Source organism: Perognathus longimembris, chromosome 8 (assembly GCF_023159225.1).
Source record: "Perognathus longimembris pacificus isolate PPM17 chromosome 8, ASM2315922v1, whole genome shotgun sequence".
NCBI classification, from domain to species: Eukaryota; Metazoa; Chordata; class Mammalia; order Rodentia; family Heteromyidae; genus Perognathus; species Perognathus longimembris.
Window position 1 is genome coordinate 56,885,197 of NC_063168.1, and position 26,121 is coordinate 56,911,317.

General features: G+C 38.6%; 1 protein-coding gene across 9 annotated transcripts in view; it reads right to left on the reverse strand.

Moving 5' to 3' along the window:
- Nucleotides 1-26,121, reverse strand: part of Birc6 (baculoviral IAP repeat containing 6) — a 187,016-nt gene that overhangs the window by 94,226 nt on the left and 66,669 nt on the right. For 5 of the 9 annotated variants that reach the window (XR_007211930.1, XM_048353167.1, XM_048353173.1 and 2 more), the window contains exons 21-33: nt 24,595-24,742; nt 22,497-22,630; nt 19,810-19,956; nt 16,316-16,503; nt 15,048-15,371; nt 14,667-14,766; nt 11,892-12,106; nt 11,516-11,724; nt 10,859-11,205; nt 7,691-7,910; nt 6,348-6,481; nt 5,432-5,569; nt 2,561-2,688 (exon numbers count right to left, since the gene is read on the reverse strand). Coding sequence is in view for 8 of the 9 variants with exons in the window: in XM_048353167.1 (XP_048209124.1) it covers nt 2,561-2,688; nt 5,432-5,569; nt 6,348-6,481; nt 7,691-7,910; nt 10,859-11,205; nt 11,516-11,724; nt 11,892-12,106; nt 14,667-14,766; nt 15,048-15,371; nt 16,316-16,503; nt 19,810-19,956; nt 22,497-22,630; nt 24,595-24,742 (2,432 nt within the window). In the remaining variant the exon portion in view is untranslated. The remainder of the gene's footprint in view (nt 1-2,560; nt 2,689-5,431; nt 5,570-6,347; nt 6,482-7,690; nt 7,911-10,858; nt 11,206-11,515; nt 11,725-11,891; nt 12,107-14,666; nt 14,767-15,047; nt 15,372-16,315; nt 16,504-19,809; nt 19,957-22,496; nt 22,631-24,594; nt 24,743-26,121) is intronic. The other 4 variants (XM_048353168.1, XM_048353169.1, XM_048353172.1 and 1 more) reach the window with 4 other exon arrangements.

Consider the following 26,121-nt stretch of genomic DNA (forward strand, 5'->3'; position numbering starts at 1 on the left):
GCGGGAAGAAGCCAGGGACGGTGCTCAGGCCCTGAGTCCAAGGCCCAGGACCGGCCAAAAAAAAAAAAAAAAACCTGGAAGTAGAGTTCTGGCCTAATGCCAGAGCATTGAGCAAAATTAAACTCAGAGATAGAGTCCAGGCACCACAGGAAAGAAGGAAAGAAGGAAAGAAGGGAGGGAGGGAGGGAGGGAGGGAGGGAGAGAGGGAGGGAGGGAGGGAGGGAGAGAGGGAGAGGAAAATTTTAAAGGCACTTTACATTGTTGAAAAGCATCATTATCAAGTTTGTTTACAGTTGGGAAACTAACAAAAGAAACATATGTAATATAAGGCCCATTCTAATATTAAAAACAGGCTCAAAGCCTTCTTCACCATGATAAATCAAAAGATTTTTATATGAAATCTAATTTCACCTTAATTAGACAAACATCACTTAACATACTAGGGACAATTATAAGACTAGTGTTTCTGTAGAAAAGGGTGCTTTTTTTTTCTCCCTGGTGTTAGGAACAGGTGAATCATATGCTCTACCATAAAGCTAAACATCCAGAATAAGAATGTTTTTGTTTTTGCTTTACAGTAAGTATGCTTAAGTCTTTATTTGCTTAGATTTTAAAAAAATAAGAAACAAACATAAGCTAAAAACTAAAGGATTCATCATCAATAGGAAAATACTTAGAAATGAAGAATGGAATAGTGTTCAGCAATACAAAAAATAAACTACTGATATACTCAATATAAACTCAAAAATAGCATTTTAAGAAAAAGAAACCAGGGGCTGGGGATATGGCCTAGTGGCAAGAGTGCCTGCCTCGGATACACGAGGCCCTAGGTTCGATTCCCCAGCACCACATATACAGAAAACGGCCAGAAGTGGCGCTGTGGCTCAAGTGGCAGAGTGCTAGCCTTGAGCGAGAAGAAGCCAGGGACAGTGCTCAGGCCCTGAGTCCAAGGCCCAGGACTGGCAAAAAAAAAAAGAAAGAAAAAGAAAAAGAAACCAGAAAGAAAAGAATACCTACTACATAATTCACAAACAATGCCTTAGGAAATCATTTAACAGGCGCAGAGTGGTAATCACCTATAATCCCAGTTGAGGCTAGTAAATCCTCCTCTCAAACAATGAGCTAGAAATGGCAACTCACACCTCTCATCCCAACTACAAGGTAGGTGTAAAAAGAACTGTAGTACAGGCAAGCAAAAACAAGAGAATATCAGAAAAATAAGTAAGGCAAAAAAAAGGGATGGGGTATGGCTTAACTAGTGGAAAACCTACCTACCTGATAAGCCCAAGGGCATGAATACCAAACCTGATTACCACCAGAAAGAAAATAGAAAGACCAAATTCTCTCAATGGAATGCACAAATCTCAAGTTAACAAAATAAAAGGTACTGAGCAAAAAACACAGGACAATAAAAAGAGGAACTTAGGGCACTTATGGAACATGGGAATAAAAATTTGATTCAGTTATGAAGAAAGGGATGAAGGTATAACTACTATAGCAGAACACCTAACATTACAAGGCCTTGGGTATGATTCCCAGCACAGAAGAGAGAATTGTTGAAAGGGAGGGAAGAAAGAATGAAGCAAAAAGGACCATAACTTCAGTATTACTTAATACTTAAAAGTAAAATGAAAATTAAAAAGTTGGAAATGCAGATGGCAGTGTCTGTCATCTGACCATCAACAAGACACTGGAAATTTAAGGAAGGAATGGTCCAATCAGTTGTGGGTTTTTTTCATGTAAAAGCCATCCAGTAACTGCACTAAAAGTAAATCAAATTAAAGGAAGAAAAGAGAGACGCAGGCAAAAGAAATGGTGATTGCACTTAAAGCAGGTGTAAGAGACATGAAAAGACAAACCATTTAGCTGGGCACATGGCACACACCTATAATCCCAGCTTCTTAGAACACTGAGATCAGGGCCATAGAGATGCATGGCCAGCTTGGAACCCAAACACAAGCATTCTTTTTTTTGGTCAGTCCTGGTCCTTGAACTCAGGGCCTAAGCACTGTTCCTTGGCTTCTTTTTGCTCAAGACTAGCACTCTTCCACTTGAGCCACAGTGCTACTGCTGGCTTTTTCCATATAGGGGGTGCTAAGGATTTGAACCCAGGGCTTCATGTATAGGAGGCAAGCACTCTTACCACTAGGCCATATTCCCAGCCCCAACACAATCACTCTTGACTTCCTTCTTAACCAGTCACTTGGGTATGAAGGTATAAATAGAAGGACTAGTCTAGACTACCCAGTCAATAAAGACTTAAACAAAAAAATAATAACTGATCCACAGGATTGGGAATGTTGCTCAAGTAGGTCTGCCTAGCAAGTGCAAGGCTTTTAGTTCAAACCCCAAAACCAACAGAACAGAAAAGGTAAAGAGTCTGAAGAGCATAACAAAAAAAACCTACGAAGTAGGTACTATTGTCATTTTAAACATAAGGTCTCTGAATTATTGAATCATCTCCCATGGGTAACTCATACCTATGATCTAAAGGCACACATCTTACAATACCCCCAAATGACATCCTCAAACATTAAAATAAAAAATTTTCTGCTTTTACCTGTTTATGATGAACAAGTTGCTTTCGAATTTTTCTGGAATATAATCTATCAAGACTACTGCCGCCTTTGGAAGATCTACTTAAGCTCTGAGTATGCAGATTATTGTTAATGAAACTCCATTGGTTACCTAAAATGGAAGAAAAAAGTTACAGCAATAATTTTCATCACTGTAATTTTAAAACTTTTCTTACACAAAAATTTTAAGTACCAATATCAAGAAAATCAAAGAAAAATATAAATTATTAGACGATCTGCCAAAGGCAATGACTGTTACAACTTTTACCATACTTTAAAAAAAACTTTTTAAAAAGTCTCAATCGTCCATCTTTTTTGCAAACCATCCTCCACTGTTGAAGATTAGTGTTTGTATAACACAGCTTGGATAATGTGACTCAGTTATTAACACCAAATACACAAGCTGTATGTTTTTAAACAGAGACAAAAAAAAAAAAAAAGATACTCAATAATTTCATTAATAACTACCAAAACAAGGTTAATGATTTAAAAGCCAGGCTAGAGAGTTACATTCCTTATGTTTTGGAATGTGTCCAGACAATGAATTATTCTTTTGTGAAAGTCAGGCCAAATAACTTTTATTTACCCCTAATTCACTATTACCAATTTGTTTAACATTAAAACATCTTCTCGGGCTGGGGATATAGCCTAGTGGCAAGAGTGCCTGCCTCGGATACACGAGGCCCTAGGTTCGATTCCCCAGCACCACATATACAGAAAACGGCCAGAAGCGGCGCTGTGGCTCAAGTGGCAGAGTGCTAGCCTTGAGCGGGAAGAAGCCAGGGACAGTGCTCAGGCCCTGAGTCCAAGGCCCAGGACTGGCAAAAAAAAAAAAAAAAAAAAAAAAAAAAAAAAAAAAAAACATCTTCTCATCCTCTCTACTATCCATTTACCAAGTGTTACTTCAAATCATCTTCAAAACTTAAAAACATTTGGCCAAGCCAATTCACAGTGGCCTGTAATTCTAGCTTCTAAAGACTGCAATCTAAAGATTATAAATCAAAGGCAGCCCTAGCATAAAAGTATATGAGATTCCTACCTCTAATAAACCCTCAAAAAGCTGGAAGTGATATGGCAGAGAACAACCCTCAAGCAAAACAAAAACAAACAACAAGCTCAAGGACAGCATCCAAGCCATGAGTTCAGGACCTAGTACCAGCACTTAATAATTGAAGACTATAAAAAGACTTCGACTAGCTGTTATTGTCCAAATTTATGTTGTAGTTATGCTTGAATGGCACCTTACTCTACTATATCCATAACTGAGTAAACTGACCAATAGGTCATATTTTTAAAAAACATAAAAAATTCATATACATGACAATTCTTTCACCTTCCAAGATAAATTAGGTACCATAGCAATTCTAAAGCATTTCAATAGAACTTTTAAAATAATGATAATGTGTAGAATTTCCAATTTTATAAACCTAGATGGAGATATTCTACATTACATTTAGATATCTCAAATTTTTCATAAAATCACTTATTAATTGGAATAAGGGGAAGAAACCTTTGGTACTGATATGTAATTTCCTTTCATTTTTAAGTGGAGCTACAGCACCACTTCCGGCTTTTTCTGTTTATGTGGTGGTGAGGAATCGAACCCAGGACTTCATGCATGCAAGGCAAGCACCTTACCACTAAGCCACATTCCCAGCCCCATGCCAGCCTTTTAAAAGGTAAGTTAGATTGCCAGGCCCTGAGTTCAAGGCTCAATACCAGTACAAAAAAAAAAGTTACAATTGAAAGAAAAAAAAAAATCTATGCCAGGCAATGGTACTTCTAGCTACTCAGGCAGCTAAGATCTAACAAAGTTTGAAGCTGGTTCCTTATAAAGTCTCTGAAGCTGGGCACCAATGGCTCACATCTATAATCCTAGATACTCAGGAGGCTGAGATCTAAGGATCCCAGTTCAAAGCCAGCCCAGGCAGGAAAGTCCATCTCCAATTAACCACCAGAAAACTGAAAATGCTGTGGCTCAAGTGGCACACTAGGCTTGAGCTGAAGAGCTCAGGGACAGTATTCAGGCCCAGAGTTCAAGTCCCATGACCGACAAAAAGGGAAAGGAGGGAGGGAGGGAGGGAATATTATACAATATTAAAATCAAATTTTAAAATAGAAAGCACAAAGTTCTGCTTCATAACACCCTTTCATATACGGTATTCTAACGTATTTACAGAATTAATGCAATATGGCAAAGTCTTAGACTGCCTGTGGAAAAGATGAGGACTGTATTACAAAGCAGCCCAGGCAAGACAGTCTGTAAGACCTCAAATCCAATTAGATAGCAAAAGGTCACACTTAGAGGCAAGTGACAGAGTGCTAACCTAACAAGCATTAGGCACTGAGTTCATACCCCATTATTTACAAAGAAAAACAATTTAAATGATAGAGAAAAAGATTTAATTTGTAACCAGAGGGAGGAAGAGAGGGAGAAACTGATGACTCATGTCTATACAGTCCTAGCTATTCAGGAGGTTACAATCTGAGAGCTCAAAGCCAGCCCCTGCAGGAAAACTTGGAAGTGGAGGTGTGGGTGGTCAAGTGGCAGAGAGCTTAGCTTTGAGCAAAAAAGCTCAGGGACAGTGCCCAGGCTGAGTTCAAGCCCCAAAACTAGCAAGGGGGGCGGGGGGAGAGAGTTTATGAAATACACTGATTTATTCTGAAACTAAAACTGACATCTAGACAAAAGATAACCTCCATTAAAAACAAATTCTACCTATAAACAGATTCCTGAATGGACTTAACTCAAATAAATTACATACTGCTGGTATCTTCAGGCCAATAGCCAGTTCTGGAACAAATGCGAAGTCACTCAAAATCCCCACCAACATATTATTATAAACTTCTGATACCTGTCAGAAGCCTCTCCCTGTCTTTACCATTCAAAGGTTTCTTTGTAGCTGTGGCTTCATCTTCAACAGTTGCAACATAATCTAGCAATCTTGACACCAACATAACAACCCAGCTGATCATGGGAATATCTAATACTCCTAGAAATAAAAAGGGGAAACCCAAGTAAATATGACAGTCTTAATGAGGGCTGACAATAAACTTTACAAGTCCAGAAATATCTACTACTGATAACATATTAAGTTTCAAAATTACTCTGAAATAAATGACAGCTATTTCTTGACACAAAAATAGCTAATGCAATCAGTGTAGTAGACATCATGTGAAAAACAAACTATGCAACTTGAGGGAAGTGGAGAAATGCAGAATGGTGGAAGTGGTTAACAATGACCAAGAAGCACTGTACTTAAAACCTAACTGATGGAATTGAAATCCCTTTTACGATGATGACAACGACTACTACTGCTAAAATAGAATGTGTGCCCTGAATCCTACAGATAGTAATTTATAAATTGTAAGGCTGGGAATATGGCCTAGTGGCAAGAGTGCTTGCCTTGTATACATGAAGCCCTGGGTTCAATTCCCCAGCACCACATATATAGAAAATGGCCAGAAGTGGCGCTGTGGCTCACGTGGCAGAGTGCTAGCCTTGAGCAAAAAAGAGGCCAGGGACAGTGCTCAGGCCCTGAGTCCAAGCTCCAAGACTGGCCAAAAAAATTTTTTTAATGAAAAATAAAATAAAAAGAAATATATAAATATTTTTTTTAAAAACTGTAGAGGGCTAGCCTTGATCACCCACAGCATCCAGACCCTGAGGTCAAACTCCAGGAACAATATAATAAATAAAATATTCATAGGGATACTGTGTAGGAACCTTATGCCTTTACTTAAGGTAGCTGGTTTATGTTAATATAATACCTTCTGTCCTCCTATGCATGGGTAACTCTGGCTGAAGAGGTGACAATAAATTATCCAAGAGATTAAGTAAGCTTTCCAATACTCCACTATTACTCAGTGATCTCTGACCAATGCAGGAGAGTAACATGAAGACCCTAAAAAGGAGAGATAAATAATATAAGCAGCAAGAATCAACTTGTCTTCATAAATAATTTAAGATGGAAGTTAAACTATTGGCAATAATAGTTCCCTCTTAAAATTTGAAACAGTAACCCCTCTGTATATCACCTTTATAATAACTGTAAAAGTATTTTTAAAATTTTTATTTCCAGTTTGGGAAGAAAGATTTACATGAGAACGTAGGATAAAAGCTACTTTATCCCTCATTATTGCTTTTCAGTTGATTTTAGTGTTATACATAGGAAATCAGGCACCGGGTAAATAATCAGAACTTTACCTAAGGCTCAAAAATAAAAATAGGTCTAGTGACCCGTGCCTATAAATCCTAGTTACTTGGGAAGACTACAGTTCAAGACCATCCCAGGAAAAAAGTTCATGAAACTGTTATCACAACAGAAGGAACTGGGCTCAAAGTTGTGTCAGCTAGCTTCAAAGGAAACATAAATAGGGGGTTACAGTCCAGACAAAAAGCTAGACCCCATCTCAAAAATGAACTTGAGTAAAAGGGCCAGAGGCATGGTTATAGTGGCAGAGCTCATGTCTAGCAAATGCAAATCTTAATACAAAAAAAAGAAAGAAAGAAAGTCACATCTAACACATAAAGTAATACAATCTCATTGGAAAAACCTATAAGTCAGACATATAATCAATTTTACAGGCTCAAACAGGAAAACCAAAAAGTATAATAATAATTACAGTATACAGGGGCTGGGAATATGGCCTAGTGGCAAGAGTGCTTGCCTCGTATACATGAAGCCCTTGGGTTCGATTCCTCAGCACCAAATATATAGAAAAAAAAGCCGGAAGTGGTGCTGTGGTTAAGAGGTAGAGTACTAGCCTTGAGGAAAAAGAAGCCAGGGACAGTGCTCAGGCCCTGAGTCCACGCCCCAGGACTGACAACAAAAACAAAACAAACAAATAATAACAGTATATATAATCTTCAACACAATGCTGGGGCTTTTTACTGGGAATTGTCAAAAGCCTTAGAAAACCTGCTTTCTTTTCTCCACATTTAGTAGCCAGATAAGTAAGCTCAGAAAATCTGAACAATAAAATCTAGGAAAATACTTCAGTGAGTGCACAGTTACCATGTACAAGCCCCCAACACTGGAAAAAAGAAAAAGACAAACCGACTATGAGAACTACAAATTAATAGTGACAATACTTAACATTTTCCGACCTACCTATCCTGTGGAAAGATGAGAAGCTGCTCTGAATTGTACAATTCCTGAAGAACATTAGAAAGAAACTGACCCCACCATCTTTCACCACCACACAGCTGAACTAGCAAAAGGCCAGTATGGAGCCGTATCTTTGGAGTTCCACTGATGCACAAGTGTTTAAACAGTTCTTCACAGGCCTGGGCATGAAACGTGCTCTGTAGAACAGCTGGAACAGAGTGGCCTATTATGACAGAGAAAACATCAAGACTTTATCCATAAGTATATGATGCATATCCTATTCTGTTTATATTACTATTTATTCCTTGCTAAATATTTAGAGAAAAGAGATAGTAATAAAATTTTTCCCTATAATTAGGGTTACCAGATTGCTGTGATCTAACAAATGAGTGTAATCTTTTTGGAGGGGTCTGTCATAGGGCTTGAACTCAGGGCCTGGGGGCTGCCTCTGACCTTTTTCACTCAAGGCTAGTACTCTACCACTTTGAACCACAGCACCACTTCCAGTTTTCTTTCCAGTGGTTAAATGAAGAAAGGAGTCTCAGGGACTTTTCTGCCCAGGCTAGCTTCAACCACAATTTTAAAATCTAACCTCCTGAATAGCTAGGATTACAGGCATGAGCCACTAGCACTCAGTTATGTGTGTGTGATTAGATCAAAAGTAACTGCAGATACTCAGGCGTTATGGCACATGCCAATAATCCCATCTAGGAGACACAGGACAGGAGGACTGGGAGTGTGAGTGTAAGTGAGTGTGTGTGTGTGTGTGTGTGTGTGAGAGAGAGAGAGAGAGAGAGAGAGAGAGAGAGAGAAAGAATAATGCAGGTGGCCAGGCATAGTGGCACATGCCTGTAATTCCAGCTGCTCTAGAAGCACAGCACAGGAGGACTGAGGTTCAATATGAAACCATGCAAAAACTAACTCTCCATCACAATAAATAAACTAGACATGATAGCATATGCCTATAATCTTAGCTAGAGGCATAAACAAAGGAGGATCATGGCCTTTCAAAGGCAAGCCCTAAGCAAAAGTGTAAGACACAATACAAAGACAAAAAATAACTATATCGGGGCTGGGGATATGGCCTAGTGGCAAGAGTGCTTGCCTCCTCTACATGAGGCCGTGGGTTCAATTCCCCAGCACCACATATACAGAAAATGGCCAGAGGGGGCGCTGTGGCTCAAGTGGCAGAGTGCTAGCCTTGAGCAAAAAGAAGCCAGGGACAGTGCTCAGGCCCTGAGTCCAAGCCCCAGGACTGGCCAAAAAAAAAAAAAAAAAATAACTATATCAATATCAGTCCCGAAATGGATGGATTGATGGATGAATGGCTAGGAGCATGATCAAGTGGTAGAGCACCTACCAAATATAGTAAAATACCCTGAGTTCAAACCACAGTACCAAAAAGAAGGTCCTGGCTAGGAAATAACAGTACTAAATAATATTAGCAATTTTTAAAATATTCACTACTGAACTTCTAAGCTATAAATACCTGGCCAGCAACAACACAATGATGATGTGTGTATCAACAGCACAAATCCAAGAATTTCATGAAAAGTTTACTTAAGAGAACCTAAAGAGGTCTACAACATTTAGTAGTACAGTGTTTATACAGCATATGAATGGCCTTAGCTTTTAATCCTCAGAAACGCAAAGAAAAAAATTAAAGGAGGGAAAAATGACTCATTCTACACAATAGAAAAGATATAAAAAATTAACAATATCCAGAAAATATTACATTTCTAAAATGTGCATCATTAAAATCATTTGACATTCATTTCCAGTCTTTAAAAAAGTACATGAGCCAAGAACTTATAGGCACAGGAAGGAACTTCCTGAATATAGTCCCAGGGGAACAACAAATAGGGGAGAGACTCAACAAATGGGACTACTACAAATTAAAAAGTTTCTGCACAGCTAAGGACATAGCCACCAAAATAGAAAGACAGTCAACCATAGGGGAAAGGATCTTTACCAGCACAGCAACAGACAAAGGCCTAATATCTGTCATCTACAGAGAACTCAAAAAACTAAGCCCCTCCAAGCCCAGTAAACCAATTAGGAAATGGGCAAAGGAGCTAAAGAGAGACTTCACAAGAGAAGAGACAAAAATGGCAAAAAAAAAAAATATGAGGAAATGTTCAACATCCCTGGCAGTAAAGGAAATGCAAATAAAAGCATTGCTGAGATACCACCTCACTCCAGTTAGAATGGCCTATACTCTGAACTCAGGCAACAACAAATGCTGGAGGGGATGCGGGGAAAGAGGAACCCTTCTCCATTGTTGGTGGGAGTGCAAATTAGTACAACCACTTTGGAGAACAGTATGGAGGTTCCTCAAAAAGCTCAATATAGACCTACCCTATGACCCAGCCATACCACTCCTAGGCATCTATCCTGAACAGCAGGTCCCAAGATATCAAAAAGACATTTGTACTTCCATGTTTATCGCTGCACAATTCACAATAGCCAAAATATGGAATCAATGCAGATGCCCCTCCACAGATGAATGCATCCAAAAAATATGGTACCTATACACAATGGAATACTACATAGCGATTAGGAATGGTGAAATATTGTTATTCACAGGGTAATTGTCAGAACTTGAACAAATAATGTTGAGCAAGACAAGCCTAGAACACAGAAAACAAAGGGGCATGATCTCCCTGATATATGACTGTTAAGACGGGGTGAAGGGGAGACAGTAGAGACCAGGTCTGTGAAACCAAAAACTGCTTGTCAAATGGTATTTCCCACAGGATTGGGTCAGCGACCCTACATTATGTAACTAAAACCAAATAACTACTCAACATATAAAGGTCAAAAATTGACCTCTCAGTGGAATACAATAGCTCAAAAGATATGTATGTACGTTCATATAAGACTATTGTCGACATATTGTCTAATGTCGACATTACATTTAAAGCCCTAGGCGAATTTTCTTTGGCGTGGGCCACGTGGCTACTGTATATGTTCTTGGTACATTGTGTGTTGTATATATGTCTACCTGACCTAGGAAAGGAACGAAAAACAGGGTGTAAGATATAACAAGAAATGTACACACTGCCCTACTATGTAACTGTACCCTTTTTGCACAACACCTTGTCAAAAAATTTTGTTTAATTAATAAATAAATTACAAAAGAAAAAAAAAGTACATGAGCCAAATACAAACCATTAGAAGAGTGAAGAAGGCTGAGCAAAGTGTCCAACAAGTATCTGATGATAGTACGTAACTGCTCTGTGGAAGATGTCTGAATTAAATCTTCAGGATTTGACGTTTCATTCAATGTCTTCCGACTTGCACCTATTGCTACTTTGAGCCTCTGCACTGCATTATGGGCCAAATTTAGTTGAAGCTGTAGCTGAATACAATCCTGATAAGCAGAAAAAACTCTACTGTCTTCCTCGACTGCCTTGTCTGGTTTTCGCAAAAAATACTGTGCATTGTTAGCACTGTTGAGAGGAGGAAGATCAATACTTTGCAAAAGAGCTTCCAGACGATGACAAGCTAAGTTATATCTATAAGTAAAAATAAATGAAACAGTAATTCCCATAATGTTCTCTTGATGTATACATTACAACTCTAAATTAAAACACACAAGCATTAAAAAGAATTATTCCATAAGTAAGAACCACTAGAACCATGTATTCAATTGCACCATTTCATTACATATCACCTAATAGGCTCATGTTCCACTTCTTTCCCTCCTCTATACATACTCATGGAAAAAGATTCCTGCGACATTTTCGTGGCAGAAATACAAACAAGACATTATATGAAGCACAAATTTTGAGTAAGATTTAAGTATATTTACAATTTTCTACTAACCTGCACTGTATATCCTCTTGTAGAGCAACCATCATTGCTAAATGCTGGTCAATTTCTGGCTGGTTTGCAGATTCACCCTCTCCACGTAGAGGATCATGCATTAACTTCAGTTCACTTTCCCAAGGTAAGATATAGGTGTGACCATAGTAAAACCCTAATGGAATTTTGGCTCTAGCATTTGTACTTCCATATCGTCCAATGACAGTTATCTGAAATAAAAGAATTGTAAATTAAAAAAAAACATAAAAAATAGCCACCATAATTTTAAAAATCTGAGCAATGTATTTAAAAACATATACCCCTGCTTTTTAAACGATGTCCCAATATTTTTCATAAATATAGAAAACATACAATTCACTTTCCTGAAGTTCTTTACCTTCATGAATCTGCACACAGGAGGTGGTATTAAATCATGAAGAATGAGAGAATGAGTACTTATATCAGTTGCCACTACCAATCGTCTTCCATCCACCTCTTCTCCTAATGTCCAAATGTCAATTGATAAGGAAGCCAAATCTCCACAAGTTGGAATCAATACGTCTGTCAAGAGTATAGGTCTTCCAAAATCCAGGGTTACAAATCTTCTGGCTCCTATGAAGCAAAAAGAAGCAAAAGACCAAAGAAATGTATCAATTAACCAAATGATACACTCAAAAATGTACTTTGGCCAAGTGCTGGTGGGTCCTGCCTGTAATCCTAGCTACTCAGGCAGCTGGGATCTGAAGATAATGGTTCAAAGCCAGACAGGTCAGAAAATTCTCTATGAGACTTTTATCTCCAATTAACCACCAGAAAACTGGAAATACAACTATGGCTCAAAGTGGTAGAGTGCTAGCCTTGAGCAAAAGAGCTCAGGAACAGCCCCACAACCCACCAACCAACCAAACACACACACACACACACACAAACACACACTTTGGAGAATGCTTCTTACAAAATGAAATCAATCTAACTATAAGAATATAAGAGGAAAAGTATAAAAGGAAAATTGTCCTTATCAATTTTCATTCAAAAACTTCCTAAAACTGGGGGCAGATCATTAATAATGGAAGTCTTCTTCATGGAGTTGGCATGAGGACAGACAACAGCATTCCTAGCTTTATATATTGCCTTTTCTTTTTGTGATGCTCAAGATTGAAACCAGCAGGCTAATAAACCATGTAAATGCTGAGGAAGCAAGAGGTCACTGAGCTATATTGCTACTACCTACATTTTACATTGAATAAGAGAAACAAATATCTGCAAATACTTCTATTCCAACAAGCAAAGCACATAGTTCTTCTCTTCAAGGACATTATGCCAGTCATTATCATGGAGAAAAGAAAAAATGCAAGATAACCAACTGTTCTTATCTCCAAAAACTACAGAGTAACACAATGTTATAATCACTCAAATGATTCCAGTCACTACCTATTTGGGCAGAAAATAACATAAGGCTCTTAGGAGTTTTCAAACTTTCTCTTTAAAAGGGAAAATATTCTATTGTAATAAAGTAAATAATTGTTCACATAATGAAAATGTTACTATATGCACCATTTTTGAGGAATTCTGATGCTATTGAATCACAGGACCAATAGCTGACAGGATTAAAGGTAAAAACTAACCATATTTTATTTGTAAGCACAAATTAACTGAAAACAACTACATCAAGCACATCACCTGATATATGAACATGAGCAAATGTAAATAATATGTAAATTATCCAGAGATCATGAAGTGTTACTATTTTTAATTAGTTACCAGGGTAGTTCTATCAGCTGGCTAAAAAAGTCTCATTGGCAGTCCATGCCAGACTATCTAGATATTAAGAGTATCTAGGAATATCCTTAATATTTATGATATTCCTAGACGTTCTAAAGGCTTAGATCTCAGTTCAAAGCCAGCACAAGCAGAAAGGTTCAAGAGACTATTTCCAAAATAGTTAGCAAAAGCTGGGATGGACATGTGTTGGTAGCTCATGACTATAATCCTGGCTACTCAGGATATTGAAATCTAAGAATCATGGTGTTGGGCTGGGGATATGGCCTAGTGGCAAGAGTGCCTGCCTCATATATATGAGGCCCTGGGTTCGATTCCCCAGCACCACATATACAGAAAATGGCCAGAAGTGGCGCTGTAGCTCAAGAGGTAAAGTGCTAGCCTTGAGCAAAAAGAAGCCAGGGACAGTGCTCAGGCCCTGAATCCAAGGCCCAGGACTGGCCAAAAAAAAAAAAAAAAAAAAAGAATCATGGTGTAAAGCAGTGGTTCAAGTGGTATAGAGTACCAGTCATGAGCAGAAAACACCAAATGAGAGCACAAGACTCTTAGTTTAAGTACTAGCACCAGTATTATTTAATTTAAAAAAAAAAAAAAAGCTAGACTGGAGAAGCAGCTCAACCTGAGCAAGCAGGCTGGCTTAGAAAGGGGAAAGCTTTGAATTCAAAGCTTGGTAATAGATCTCCCCACAAAAGAGTGTTACATCAAGGAATATTTCCTTTATGTATAGTTACTAGTATAATAGTAACTGAGTATGTACAATGAAGATATTATGTGTTAATCTTATCTTCAAAGGGCAACATTCAGATTCACATTGAAGCCATCATTTAAACAAATTTAGGCAACCTACTCAATACTACTCATTGTTTTTTATTGTGTGTGTGTGTGTGTGTGTGTGTGTGTGTGTGTGTGTGTGTGTGTGTGTGTCCCCTGAGGCTTGAACTTGGGGCCTGGATGCTGTCCCTGAGCTTTTTGCTCAAGGTTAGCACTCTTCCACTTGAACCAGAACTCCATTTTCAGCTTTAATTGTGCTTAATTGGACATAAGTGTCTCAAGGAATGGGCTAGCTTCAAACCACAATCCTCAGATCTTAGTCTCCTGAGTAGCTAGGATTGCAGGCATAAGCCACCTGTGCTTGACTAACAGCACTCTTGTAGCTACTACTCAAGAGGCTGAGATCAAAGCCAGCACAGAAGAGTTCACCAAACTCTTAATACCAGTTAACCAGGAAAAATTGAAGCTGTGACTCCAAATTTCTCTATCATCACTCTTGAGCAAAAAACCTTAAGGAACTGTGCGCTGGCCCTGCGTTTAAGTCCAGTACTAGGAAAGGGAATGGGGATGGGGTCTGGGGACAGGAGACAAATGAAGGAAAATTTGAAAAGTCAAAGATTACCTGAATGCATTCTCTCTATAATAATGGACTGGTGAGGTGGCGGTTGAAGAAAATGTGAAGCATGAGAAATTGCAAGAGCCAGACCAGAACCAAGGGGATTCTAGAAAAGAAAAAAATATACATAACTCTAAAGTGATATTACTCTTGCTCTATAAAAACAGCGAGCCATAATATCAAATTAATAAACCTAATTTCCCGAAACATGTAATATTTTATTAAAGAAAATAATCTATTTTATCTGATTTGCTCAGAGATTTATTTTAGTTTATTTCTATTAGTAATATAATCTGATTTTAATTTTGGTATAATAAAACATTGCCTTTTAAGTTACACGTTTACTTTAAAATGTCTAAGCCAACACCTATTTAAAACATAATTTACCATTCTGCACTTGTTGGAATTTTTGTTATGTGCGGCAAGATTGACTGCTGGGGGATCAATGACTGAGCCTGGGAAAAGCTGTGCAAGTTCGGCATTAATCACAACAGAAACTGCTTCATTGGGTGGAGTGAGTGGTGGAGTCATAAAAAGTGGTGTTGTTTTTGGAGTGGGTGGAATAACATCGGATGGATGAATGAAGAATCCAGGGGCAGCCACTGGGTTAGAAGGCACAGAGTTGTGAACAGGACCTACTGCTGAGGCTGCTGAGGCTGCTGCAGCTGCTGCAGCTGTTGTTTGATGTAACTTGGCTTCCAGCTTTGCTTTCTGTAAGAGAAGTAAAAGCAACACATATAGACTAATCTTACCTAGCTAAGTTATGGGAACACTATATGGCCATATATCATAAAAATAAACATGATTAAGTAGAAGCTAGTTACATAAATATGAATCAAAACTGTTCTCAATATAAATGGAACACTGCCTTGTTATGTATATTTCTCTCAATAATGAATTAAAAATTTCTGTGTAAGGGCTGGGAATATGGCCTAGTGGCAAGAGCACTTGCTTTGTATACATGAAGCCCTGGGTTTGATTCCCCAGCACCACATACATAGAAAATGGCCAGAAGTGGCACTGTGGCTCAAGTGCCAGAGTGCTAGCCTTGGGTAAAAAGAAACCAGAGACAGTGCTCAGGCCCTGAGTCCAAGCCCCAGGACTGGCAAAAAACCAAAACCAAAAACAAACAAAAAAATTCCTGTGTATCTGCAAACTAGCACTTTCTCAAAGGGAAGGTAAAAATTAAGAAGAAAAGTTAAATTTAACAATAAAAACAAAGTTGTGCTCAAAACAAAATGTTAATAAGAGGTAGATTCTTATATTAACTAACTTGAATGATTGGCAGAGGAATTACTAATAATATTACTAAAATTGTATGTCACATTAATGTAAGTGGTTGTTAAGATACTGCTTTACGTACACAGTAACATAACTCTTCCCATGGTTAGATTCAAAATGTGTAAACTGAGAATGGATTTTACTTCAAAATTATATAATAAGTATATTCCTTTCAGTTATGTAAAAAAATGCTTTTATGTCATCTTAACAAATTTAAGGATATCACAAAGACTTTACCTCAATTTTTTGTTGAAAATGATTAGCTCAGACCGGTCAACCTATTTTCCTTATGAAAATAATGGTCATTTTTACAGTACTTTCTCAGCTTTTGAAGTTTAGAGACAGCATGAACAAAGAGCCAAATAGTCTCCAACCTGTTGCTGAAGCTTCAAAAGCTGCTGCTGTTTCTCTTGCAGCACCTGTAGCTGTTGCTCGGCTGAAGCCATTGCATGAGAGAGAGACTGCAAAGCTACCTGGGCTGCTGAACTCAGAGCTGTCGAGGCTTCCCCAACTGTCCCAGATGATAGTCCACCTACTGCCGGAGTAACCCCGAAGGAACTCACTGGCATGAGACAAAGGGAAAATAAAAGACAAAGACACCAGGATGAAGAAAAGGCTTGAAGAGAGGAAATATAATCTTTGACACCTCAACTAGTGTTAACTTTCACTTTTATTTTAAAGAGGGCTAATAGAAGTATAAAAGAGATTCAGAAATAAATTCAAAAGTATATAAAAATTAAAGAAAGGTTACATTAGTTTACAATTGTTTTTGGAACAATTATAAAGAGGAAAGTTTATATGAGTTGAGCATTAAAAATAAACTTAAAATTGTTTTATTCATTTTTCTTACATCAACAACCCACTCTTCTCCAAAACAAAAACAAAAAACAAACAGGGCAACAGTGGTTCATGCCACTTGTAACCTTAGCTATTCAAGAGACTGAGATCTAAGGATTGTCATGCAAAGCCAGATCGTACAGTAAAGTCCAATCAGCCAGCAGAAAACCAGAGATGGTGTTGTGACTCAAAGTAGTAGAGTGCTAGGCTTGAGCAAAAAAGCTCAGGGACAGCACCCAGGCCCTGAGTTCAAGCCGTAAGACTGGGGGGGGGGGGGGGGGAATCACTCCAATTTTAAGAACATATTTTTGAACTCTCTATTCATTCATATTCTCCCCCCCCCCTTCCTCTCCTCTCTCTGTCTCTGTTTTCTTTTGGTCAGTCATGGGGCTTGAAATAATAAGGGCTTGGGCACTACTGTCCCTGAGCTTTTTGTGTTCAAGGCTAGAGCTCTACCACTTTGAGCCACAACTCAACTTCCAATTTAGGGGTTAATTTAGGCATAAGAATCTCACAGACTTTTCTATCTGAGCTGGCTGTGAACAGTGAGCCTCAGAACTCAGGGTCTTAAGTAGCTAGGATTACAGGCATGAACCACCAGAAGTGGGCTAATTTTCTCATCTTAAAGCATCGTCTTGACAGAAGTAAGGCCTATTTAAAATCTGTGAAGCAAGTTTCCAAATGATATACTCCACAGAATACTCAAATGGAGAAAGGCATGTCCCCACACATAGTCAAATCTAGCACACAGATAACCAATAGACACTATCACCAATATAACAGAAAAACAAACACTAATAAATAGAAGTTTCCACAGATAGCCAAAAACTTAACTATTTTAGTGAATAAGTGAAACAGTATAAGAAATTTTTGATATACTTTTTCAATGTTAATCAAATATATATTACAAATGAACTGTTTTCATCTATCATTTATCAACAGGACTTTGGGGGAGAAAACTGATATAAAAGCTTAATTTTAGCCAGGCACTGGTGGTTAATGCCTGTAATCCTAACTACTAAGAAAGGTGAGATCTGAAGATCGAGGTTGAAAGCCAACCCAGGCAGGAAAGTCCCTGAGAGTCTTATCTCCAATTAACCACCAGAAAACTGGTAGTGGACCTGTGGCTCAAAGTGGTAGAGCTCTAGCCTTAAACCAAAGAGTTCAGGGGCTGGGAATATGGCCTAGTAGCAAGAGTGCTTGCCTCACATACATGAAGCCCTAGGTTCGATTCCCCAGCATCACATATATAGAAAACGGCCAGAATTGGCGCTGTGGCTCAAGTGGCAGAGTGCTAGCCTTGGGCAAAAAGAAGCCAGGGATAAAGCAAGCTCCTAAGGCAAGCTCCAGGGATGGCCCAAAAAGAAAAAGAAAAGAGTTCAGCAACAGTGCCCAGGCCCAAGTTCAAGCCATACAGCCATTCAGAAAACAAAACTGTAAGGCTGACCTTGGTCAAATTAGGATTAAAAACCAGGTTATGAAAAGCCTACCACTGGAAAGACAAGAACTAGCTCCACACTTGCTTTGCAGGGGGCATAGTGTGAAACACTTCTTTGTCAAACCTCATCTTCAAACTTTATTGCTTTTAACCTTTGATAGCATTAAACCAGATAAATTAATCATCATTATATAATTTGGTAGTTCCAGAAAAGGCTGATATATAAAGAAACATTCTTAAAGTTTGTTTCATCATGCATGTTCTGACTTAAATATAAGAAAGACTTCTGGAGACTAACATTCTTTCTTTTTTGTAGTGCTCAAACTCAGGGCCTTGCCCATCATAGGTCTGTGCTCTACTACTAACCTACATTCCCACCCTGTTTTTACTTTTTGTAAAACTATTAAAGAGAAAATTTAACAAGAAACTCACTTAAAAACATTACCCAGCAAAATCAGTTTGAGATTAATATTCAAACACTTTAGCGACTATAATACAGATATAAAACCATACACTAATATCCTTAAATATAAAAACATCTATTTATGCAGGATATAACTACTTATAAACAAAACACCTATCCTAAAATGAGGGAAATATAACAGAAAAAAAACACTAATAAATAGAAGTTTCCACAGATAGCCAAAAACTTAACTATTTTAGTGAATAAGTGAAAATATCCTTCAAAGAGTATTCCCTATTCAGTAATCTTCACTTTGCCAAGTGTACTTTTTTTTTAAGGCAGAATCTTGTTAGGGAGCATAAGCTGACCTAGAATTGTTATGTAGCTCAAAGCACTGGCATTAAGAGGCATGCCCTACTACACTTTGCTAGAGAAAACTGCACACAATGTAGAGAGAAAACAGGATTGGCCAACATTTAGTGACTGGTAAAGCCAGCTAGTAGAAACATGGTGGTTAATTGACTCCTACTTCTATTTTCATTATGAGTGATTTTTGCCAATTAATATTTCCCATTTTAAAAAGAGCGCATGTGGGGCTGGGGATATAGCCTAGTGGCAAGAGTGCCTGCCTCGGATACACGAGGCCCTAGGTTCGATTCCCCAGCACCACATATACAGAAAACGGCCAGAAGCGGCGCTGTGGCTCAAGTGGCAGAGTGCTAGCCTTGAGCGGGAAGAAGCCAGGGACAGTGCTCAGGCCCTGAGTCCAAGGCCCAGGACTGGCCAAAAAAAAAAAAAAAAAGAGCGCATGTGAGAGAGAGCACATGTGCAAAATAGAGAGCAAGAGCGAATGCACACTGGGGTAGGAAAGTTCATGAGACTCTTATCTCCAATTAACTACCCCAAAACTGGAAGTGGAGCTGTGGCTCAAGTGGTTCTCTGTCAGACTTGGGCAAAAAAAGTTCAGGGACAGTACCCAGGCCAAGAGTTCAGGCCTCAGGACGGGGAAAGAAATGAAAGGGAGGGAAGAAAGAAAGAAAGAAAATCTAGTATGACATTTCCCCAAAATGTTTGTGCCATAAGTTTCCACTTAATGTGACAGTAACGAAATATACATATATTGTAAAGTAATATTTACACATCATTTTTTCTACTACCACATAAAGTATATAATAAAATAAGGTATATACCAGTAAACGTACTTGCATCATCCCTTTCTATTCTGGTTCCATCACTAGTTGACACACAGGTAAAGTGCAGGGGTTCAACTTCTAGAAGTCCAGTGAGAGAGGTAAAGCTACCCTCAGCAGCTGTGCAACTACTGACCTTTCCATTTCCTAGTACAAAAGAAGAGAAGTCTTACACTATGTGAAGATAATCAATAAAAGTAATTATATTCATAATTATATCCATTACTCTAATTTTAACTAGAACATAGTAGTACAACCTTTACACAATGCTACAACAATGGACAAAGGAGAGACTAGTAACCATTCACAATAAAAAGAAACGTGAAGAATAGTTTCTATAAACCCTGAAACTAAGATTCCTAACAAGTTACTAATGATTTTTGGGGGGGGAGGGTGGGTCATGGGGCTTCAACGCTGGGCCTGGGCACTGTCCCCGAGCTCTTCAGCTCAAGGCTAGAGCTCTACCACTGAGAACAGCATCACTTTCAGTTTTCTGGTGGATATTTGAAGAGTCTCACAGACTCACTTCCTTCCCCAGCTGGTTTTGAACCACAATCCTCAGACCTAAGCTTCCTGAGTGGCTAGGATTACTGGCATGAGCCACCAGCACCCAGCTGTAACTAATGATTTTAAACAAAAAAAAATAAAGAAACCAGTTGTGATACTAGCTATTCATAATCTGTTAAATATGCATCATAAGAATATATTGTATAATGTGATTAAAAAACTAAAGCATTTCAAAGTATTAAAATTTATCCTAAGCTATACTTCCTTCTCTTCCTGAAAAAAAGTTAGCATAAGGCATTTTTTAAATGAGGTTAAATTATCATGAACAATGAAACCATAGAACAGTAGATAGAACAACTCAAATTAATTCACAGTGCTGGTATATGTGGCTTGAAAGACTACTAGAAAGAATTCATTGTGATGAAAGTAAAGAAGAAGTGGCAGGTGAAAATATCATTAATACTTAATAAGAACAAAAAATGGGGAAAAAAGTCATCAACATCCAAACTACTAATAAATACCAAACAAAATTCATTTAACAGCCTTGTTATCCAAAGTTCCATTGACACCTGTATGCTTACTACTTACTTGTTCAGAACAAAATTTGGGAGATAATAGAATAAAGCCATAGGATCTATGTCCATGATTCCTACGTATTTTAAAAAACTATATGACTTTTGTATGTGTGGCAATACTGAGATTTGAACACAGGCCTCATGCTCTATCACAGCCAGTACTTAGTATTTGAGCCACTCCTGCAGTTTCAGCTTTTTGCTGGGTAACTGGAGACATTCTTGCAGAATGCGGAAGCTAGCTTTAAGCCCCAATCCTTAGATCTCAGTCTTGTGAGGAACTAGGACTGTAGGCACTGGCCACCCATACCCAACATTGATTAAGCTTTTTGATTTAAGAGAAATTTTTTTATTTTATTTTTTTTTTGGCCAGTCCTGGGCCTTGGACTCAGGGCCTGAGCATTGTCCCTGGCTTCTTTTTGCTCAAGGCTAGCACTCTGCCACTTGAGCCACAGCGCCACTTCTGGCCGTTTTCTGTATATGTGGTGCTAGGGAATTGAACCTAGGGCCTTGTGTATCCGAGGCAGGCACTCTTGCCACTAGGCTATATCCCCAGCCCTTGATTTAAGAGAAATTTTAAGAATTAAGAAAACAGGACAATATGTTTCCATGAGGAAGTAACATTCATGAGAATAAGGTTTTTCTTCTGTGGTCAGGGAGAGAAGACCAGGCAGCAGGAACGTAAGTGCAGCTGTGCACAAACATGGGGGATTTGAGAAATGAAAGGATACAGATGGAGGAATCCTTCTCAATCCTAGGATCCTTTGCATAGCTTTAAAATAGTAGGGGGAAGGGAACCTCTGGAGAGAAGCACTGGGCATGGCTCAGCCTAGCAAGTGCAAGGTCCTGTGTTCAAACCTTAGTACCACGGAAAGAAAATTTTTAAAGCTGGGTGCCAGTGGCTCACACCTGTAATCCTAGATACTCAGGAGATTAAGATATGTGAATCATGGTTCAAAGCCAGTCCAGGCAGGAAAGTCCATGAGATTACCACCCCCTCTTTTTTTTTTTTTTAATGGTCCTGGGGCTTGAACTCAGGGCCTGGGCACAGTCCCTGAACTGAGCCTTGCACTCAAGGCTAGCACTCTACCACCTGAGTCATGGCACCACTTGAGGCTTTTGCTGAGTAGTTTTTTTGGAGGTAAGAGTCTCACAGAGCCAGGCATAGGTGGCTCACACCTGTACTCCTAGCTACTCAAGAGGCTGAGATCTGAGGATCATAGTTCAAAGCCAGCTTGGGCAGGAAAGTCCATGAGACTCTTATCTCCAATTAACCACAAGAAAATCAGAAGTGGTGCTGTGGCTCAAGTTGTAGAACACTAGCCTTGAGTTGAAGACCTCAGGGACAGAGCCCAGGCCCAGAGTTCAAGTGCCACAATTGACAAAAAAAAAAAAAAAAATTTAATCTCATGGACTTTTCTAATGCAAGAGGAGAAGGTAAGAAAACTAATTAGAAAGATTAGAAAACTAATGATTCACACATGTTTCAGTTAGGTCCTAAAGAATTCCTGACTTCTAAAAACAAGTTAGTAACTACAATGAAGTCAAATAGTAATTGAAGCTCAATCTGTAATAATTAGATATCTCTTTAGTAAAAGAAGTTACTACCTGAGAGGACATCTGATAAATCAATTTCATCTGACTGGACACCAATGTTGCTATTGTATATATTTTTGCAAGAAGAGCCACTCATCTCCAAATCAAAAAGGACAGGATCAAATGGTGAACTATATAATCCATATCTAAAAAACAAAATAACGTTTCCTGTCAGACAGGTAATTAAGAAATTAGCTATTTAGGTGTTCACAACCGCCCCACGCCAATGCCGCTCTGCAATACGCTCTGCAATGCCGGCACCACCTCTTGTTCCCTGAGCTCCAGTAAAAGGAGAAGGGGAGTGAGTAAGGGCTCTCTATACCATGGCTCGTACCAAGCAGACTGCTCGAAAATCCACCGATGGTGAAGCACCCAGGAAACAACTGGAAATGAAAGCTGCTCGCAAGAGTGCGCCCTCCACTGGAGGGGTGAAGAAACCTCATCGTTACAGGCCTGGTACTGTGGTGCTTCATGAAATTAGATGCTACCAGAAGTCCACTGAACTTGTGATTCGCAAGCTCCCTTTCCAGCATCTGGTGCAAGAAATTGCTCAGGACTTCAAACCAGATCTGTGCTTCCAGAGCGCAGCTATTGGTGCTTTGCAGGAGGCAAATGAGGCCTATCTGGTTGGCCTTTTTGAAGATACCAATCTGTGTGCTATCCATGCCAAACATGTAACAATTGCTAAAAGATATCCAGCTAGCATGCTGCATATGTAGAGAATATGCTTATGAATCCACTAAGATGAGAAGCATTTCACTCTCAAAGTTGTTTTTTATTCCCCCTTTCCTTATTATCAGTAGTTCTGAATGTTAGATTTTTCCCCCCGTGGGGTCAAAAGGTACTGAAGTATATGATTGCCAGTGGAGAGACAGGGGACAGAAGTCATGTGTTGGTAGCCTTTCCATTTTCAGTTGTGTGTGACTTTTTAATATAACTCGAGGATATAAAGCATTAATGGAATTCAAAATGTTTCAGTGATCAAGCTTCAGCAGCTCAACTTTTATAAACAATTATAAATAAACCTGCTAAATTTTTCTGGACAAAAAAAGAAAGAAAATAAATTAGCTATTTACGTAGTTTAAAAGCAGATTAGTTAACAGGATAGAAGGAAATATTAACTAAATTTATTTAACCAATGCATCAAATCAGCAAACAGTAGCTCTATTCCCTAAAATCTAAACTCCAAGAGATAGTGCCCAGGGACTCAATAACTATGTTCCCCAAACCTGGCATCTGACATATTAAGAGTCTCACCTGGCGCCAAAGCATGAAGATGTATCAGACACTCTTCTCTTTCCCTCAATTACTTTAATGACAAGAGAAAGTACAAACATATGAATGAAAAACTCATCAAGAGTGCTAGTCTTGAGCAAAAAGAAGCCAAGGACAGTGTGCAGGCCTGGAGTCCAAGCCCCAGGACTGGGGAGGGAGGGAAGGAGGGAGGGAGGGAAGGGAGGGAACGGAGGGAAGGGAGGGAGGGAGGGAGGGAGGGAGGGAGGGAGGGAGGGAGGGAGGGAGGGAGGGAAGGAAGGAAGGAAGGAAGGAAGGAAGGAAGGAAGGAAGGAAGGAAGGAAGGAAGGAAGGAAGGAAGGAAGGAAGGAAGGAAGGAGGAAAAACTCACCAAAAATCAAGATTTTGGAACTATAAGAATTAGAAAAAAATCATTGCTATAAGGAAAAGAACCCTCTACTTCAAAAGCCGAAACTCAGCCAAAAACTCAAATCCAAACTTTTGTTATTCTATGTTCAAAGTTTTGAAAATCACCACCAATGGAGGAAAGCTGGTTAAGAAAAATGTTATTTACTAAATTATACCCGTATAGTTGTAAAAAGGAGAGAGAACACATTAAATGCATCTTCCACTAGCAAGACATTATTTCATTAAGTATAATTATCTCATAAATAACCTGTGTAAGATTTCTCTAATAAAGGGAATAAAGAGAAAATAAGAGAAAAAACCCTTAGGCTAAGATCATTTGGAAAAGGTAAAGCATAAACATATTTTTGCAAGAAAAAATGTATTTCAAGTGTATTCTTAAGTCATAGTTCTATACAAAAGCTACCATACCCAGAAAGACCCAGTTTAATAATCACATTTGTTAAAATACCTTGTTTGAAGTAAAGCCTCCATTGGCGTTAGCCTGTCTTGTAACTGTCTGGACACAGCAGTTAGCAAAGAGGCACAAGCTGTGCTGCACCCAGCCAAATCTTCATCTTTAACATAATTTAGTAGGACAAAATACCAATAGACAGAACCTGGAAATAACAATGAAATGTATCTTCATCACTTTTCTCTAAAAAGAGAATTTCACATTATATATATTAGCATACCTTTTGCTACAAAATATACTTATTTCTAATATTTCTAAGAGCAACTTACAAAGAAGAGACTCCAATTACACAAAAAGTCTCCTTGGAGCAAGTCTTACTGGACAATATCCTGAGTCATGGATTTCAAACTTTTCTTTTTGGTCCAAGATTGGGACTCAAACTCACTAACTGTTTTCACTCATTGGCACTCTACCAACTGAGCAACAACTCCAACCCCTCAAACAAATTTTTCAGAGATATTCAAATCAACCTACACACTAAGTATTACAATAATCCTTAAGAGATGATTCTAAGGAACATTTTAGACCAAGCAGAAACTAAGTTCTCGGAACCATCCTGACATACTATTTCTCTGTACTAAAATCTTTCTAACACTAGATGGCAGAGAGTGTCACAGAGCATACTCTGGAAGTGAATCCAGTATTTGTCTCTAATGTATGACACAGATTAGTAAAGCTTAAAAGATGACTATGATGTAAGATTCTTTCCTAAATCTTGAGTGACTAACTTCCAAGTACACATTAGAATGTAAGCAACCCACAAGTGAAACTGCCTTCAATAAAGTGAAATATAAGGGACTTTTTTTTTTAACTATTAAGTAGTGTACGAGGAGGTTACAATTCACTCTTACTCACTAGTATTCTAAACAGATGAGTACAAAACATTTTATTGGCCAGGCACTGGTGGCTCACACCTGGAATCCTAGCTACTCAGGAGGCTAAGATCTGAGGATCTCGGTTCGAAGGCAGCTTAGCTAAGCAGGGAAAGTCTATGAGACTCTTATCTCCAATTAATCACCAGAAAATCCTAAGTGGACCAGTGGCTCAAAGTGCTAGAGTGCTAGCCTTGAGCAAAAGGGCTTAGCAACAGTGCCCAGGCCCTGAGTTCAAGCCCCACAACCAATCCCCCCACACCTCTCCAAAAAAAAACAACTGGAAGTAGCACTTATTTAAGGCAGTTCACATTGAAGATAAATACAAGGAGTCTCTTTAATTACAATGGTAAAAGAACTATGGACTATTGGCATTTTAACTGGTAATATCTAATCTATTAGCAAATAACCAAAACTCAGTGATTCTGAAGTCCAGAAAAATGTAGCTGGAGATGGCTTTATATGTATTCTCCCTCTAATCTTTCCTAAAATAATGTTAAGGAATGGGTATATGCCAAAAAAAAAAAAAAAACACAAAAAAAACCATAGGTTATCAACCATGAAAAAAATACAAATGAAACTACAGTTTAAAAAGAAAAGGTGGAGAGCACATGAAAAAAAGGAAAGTAAATCCCTGTGAGTATAACTATTT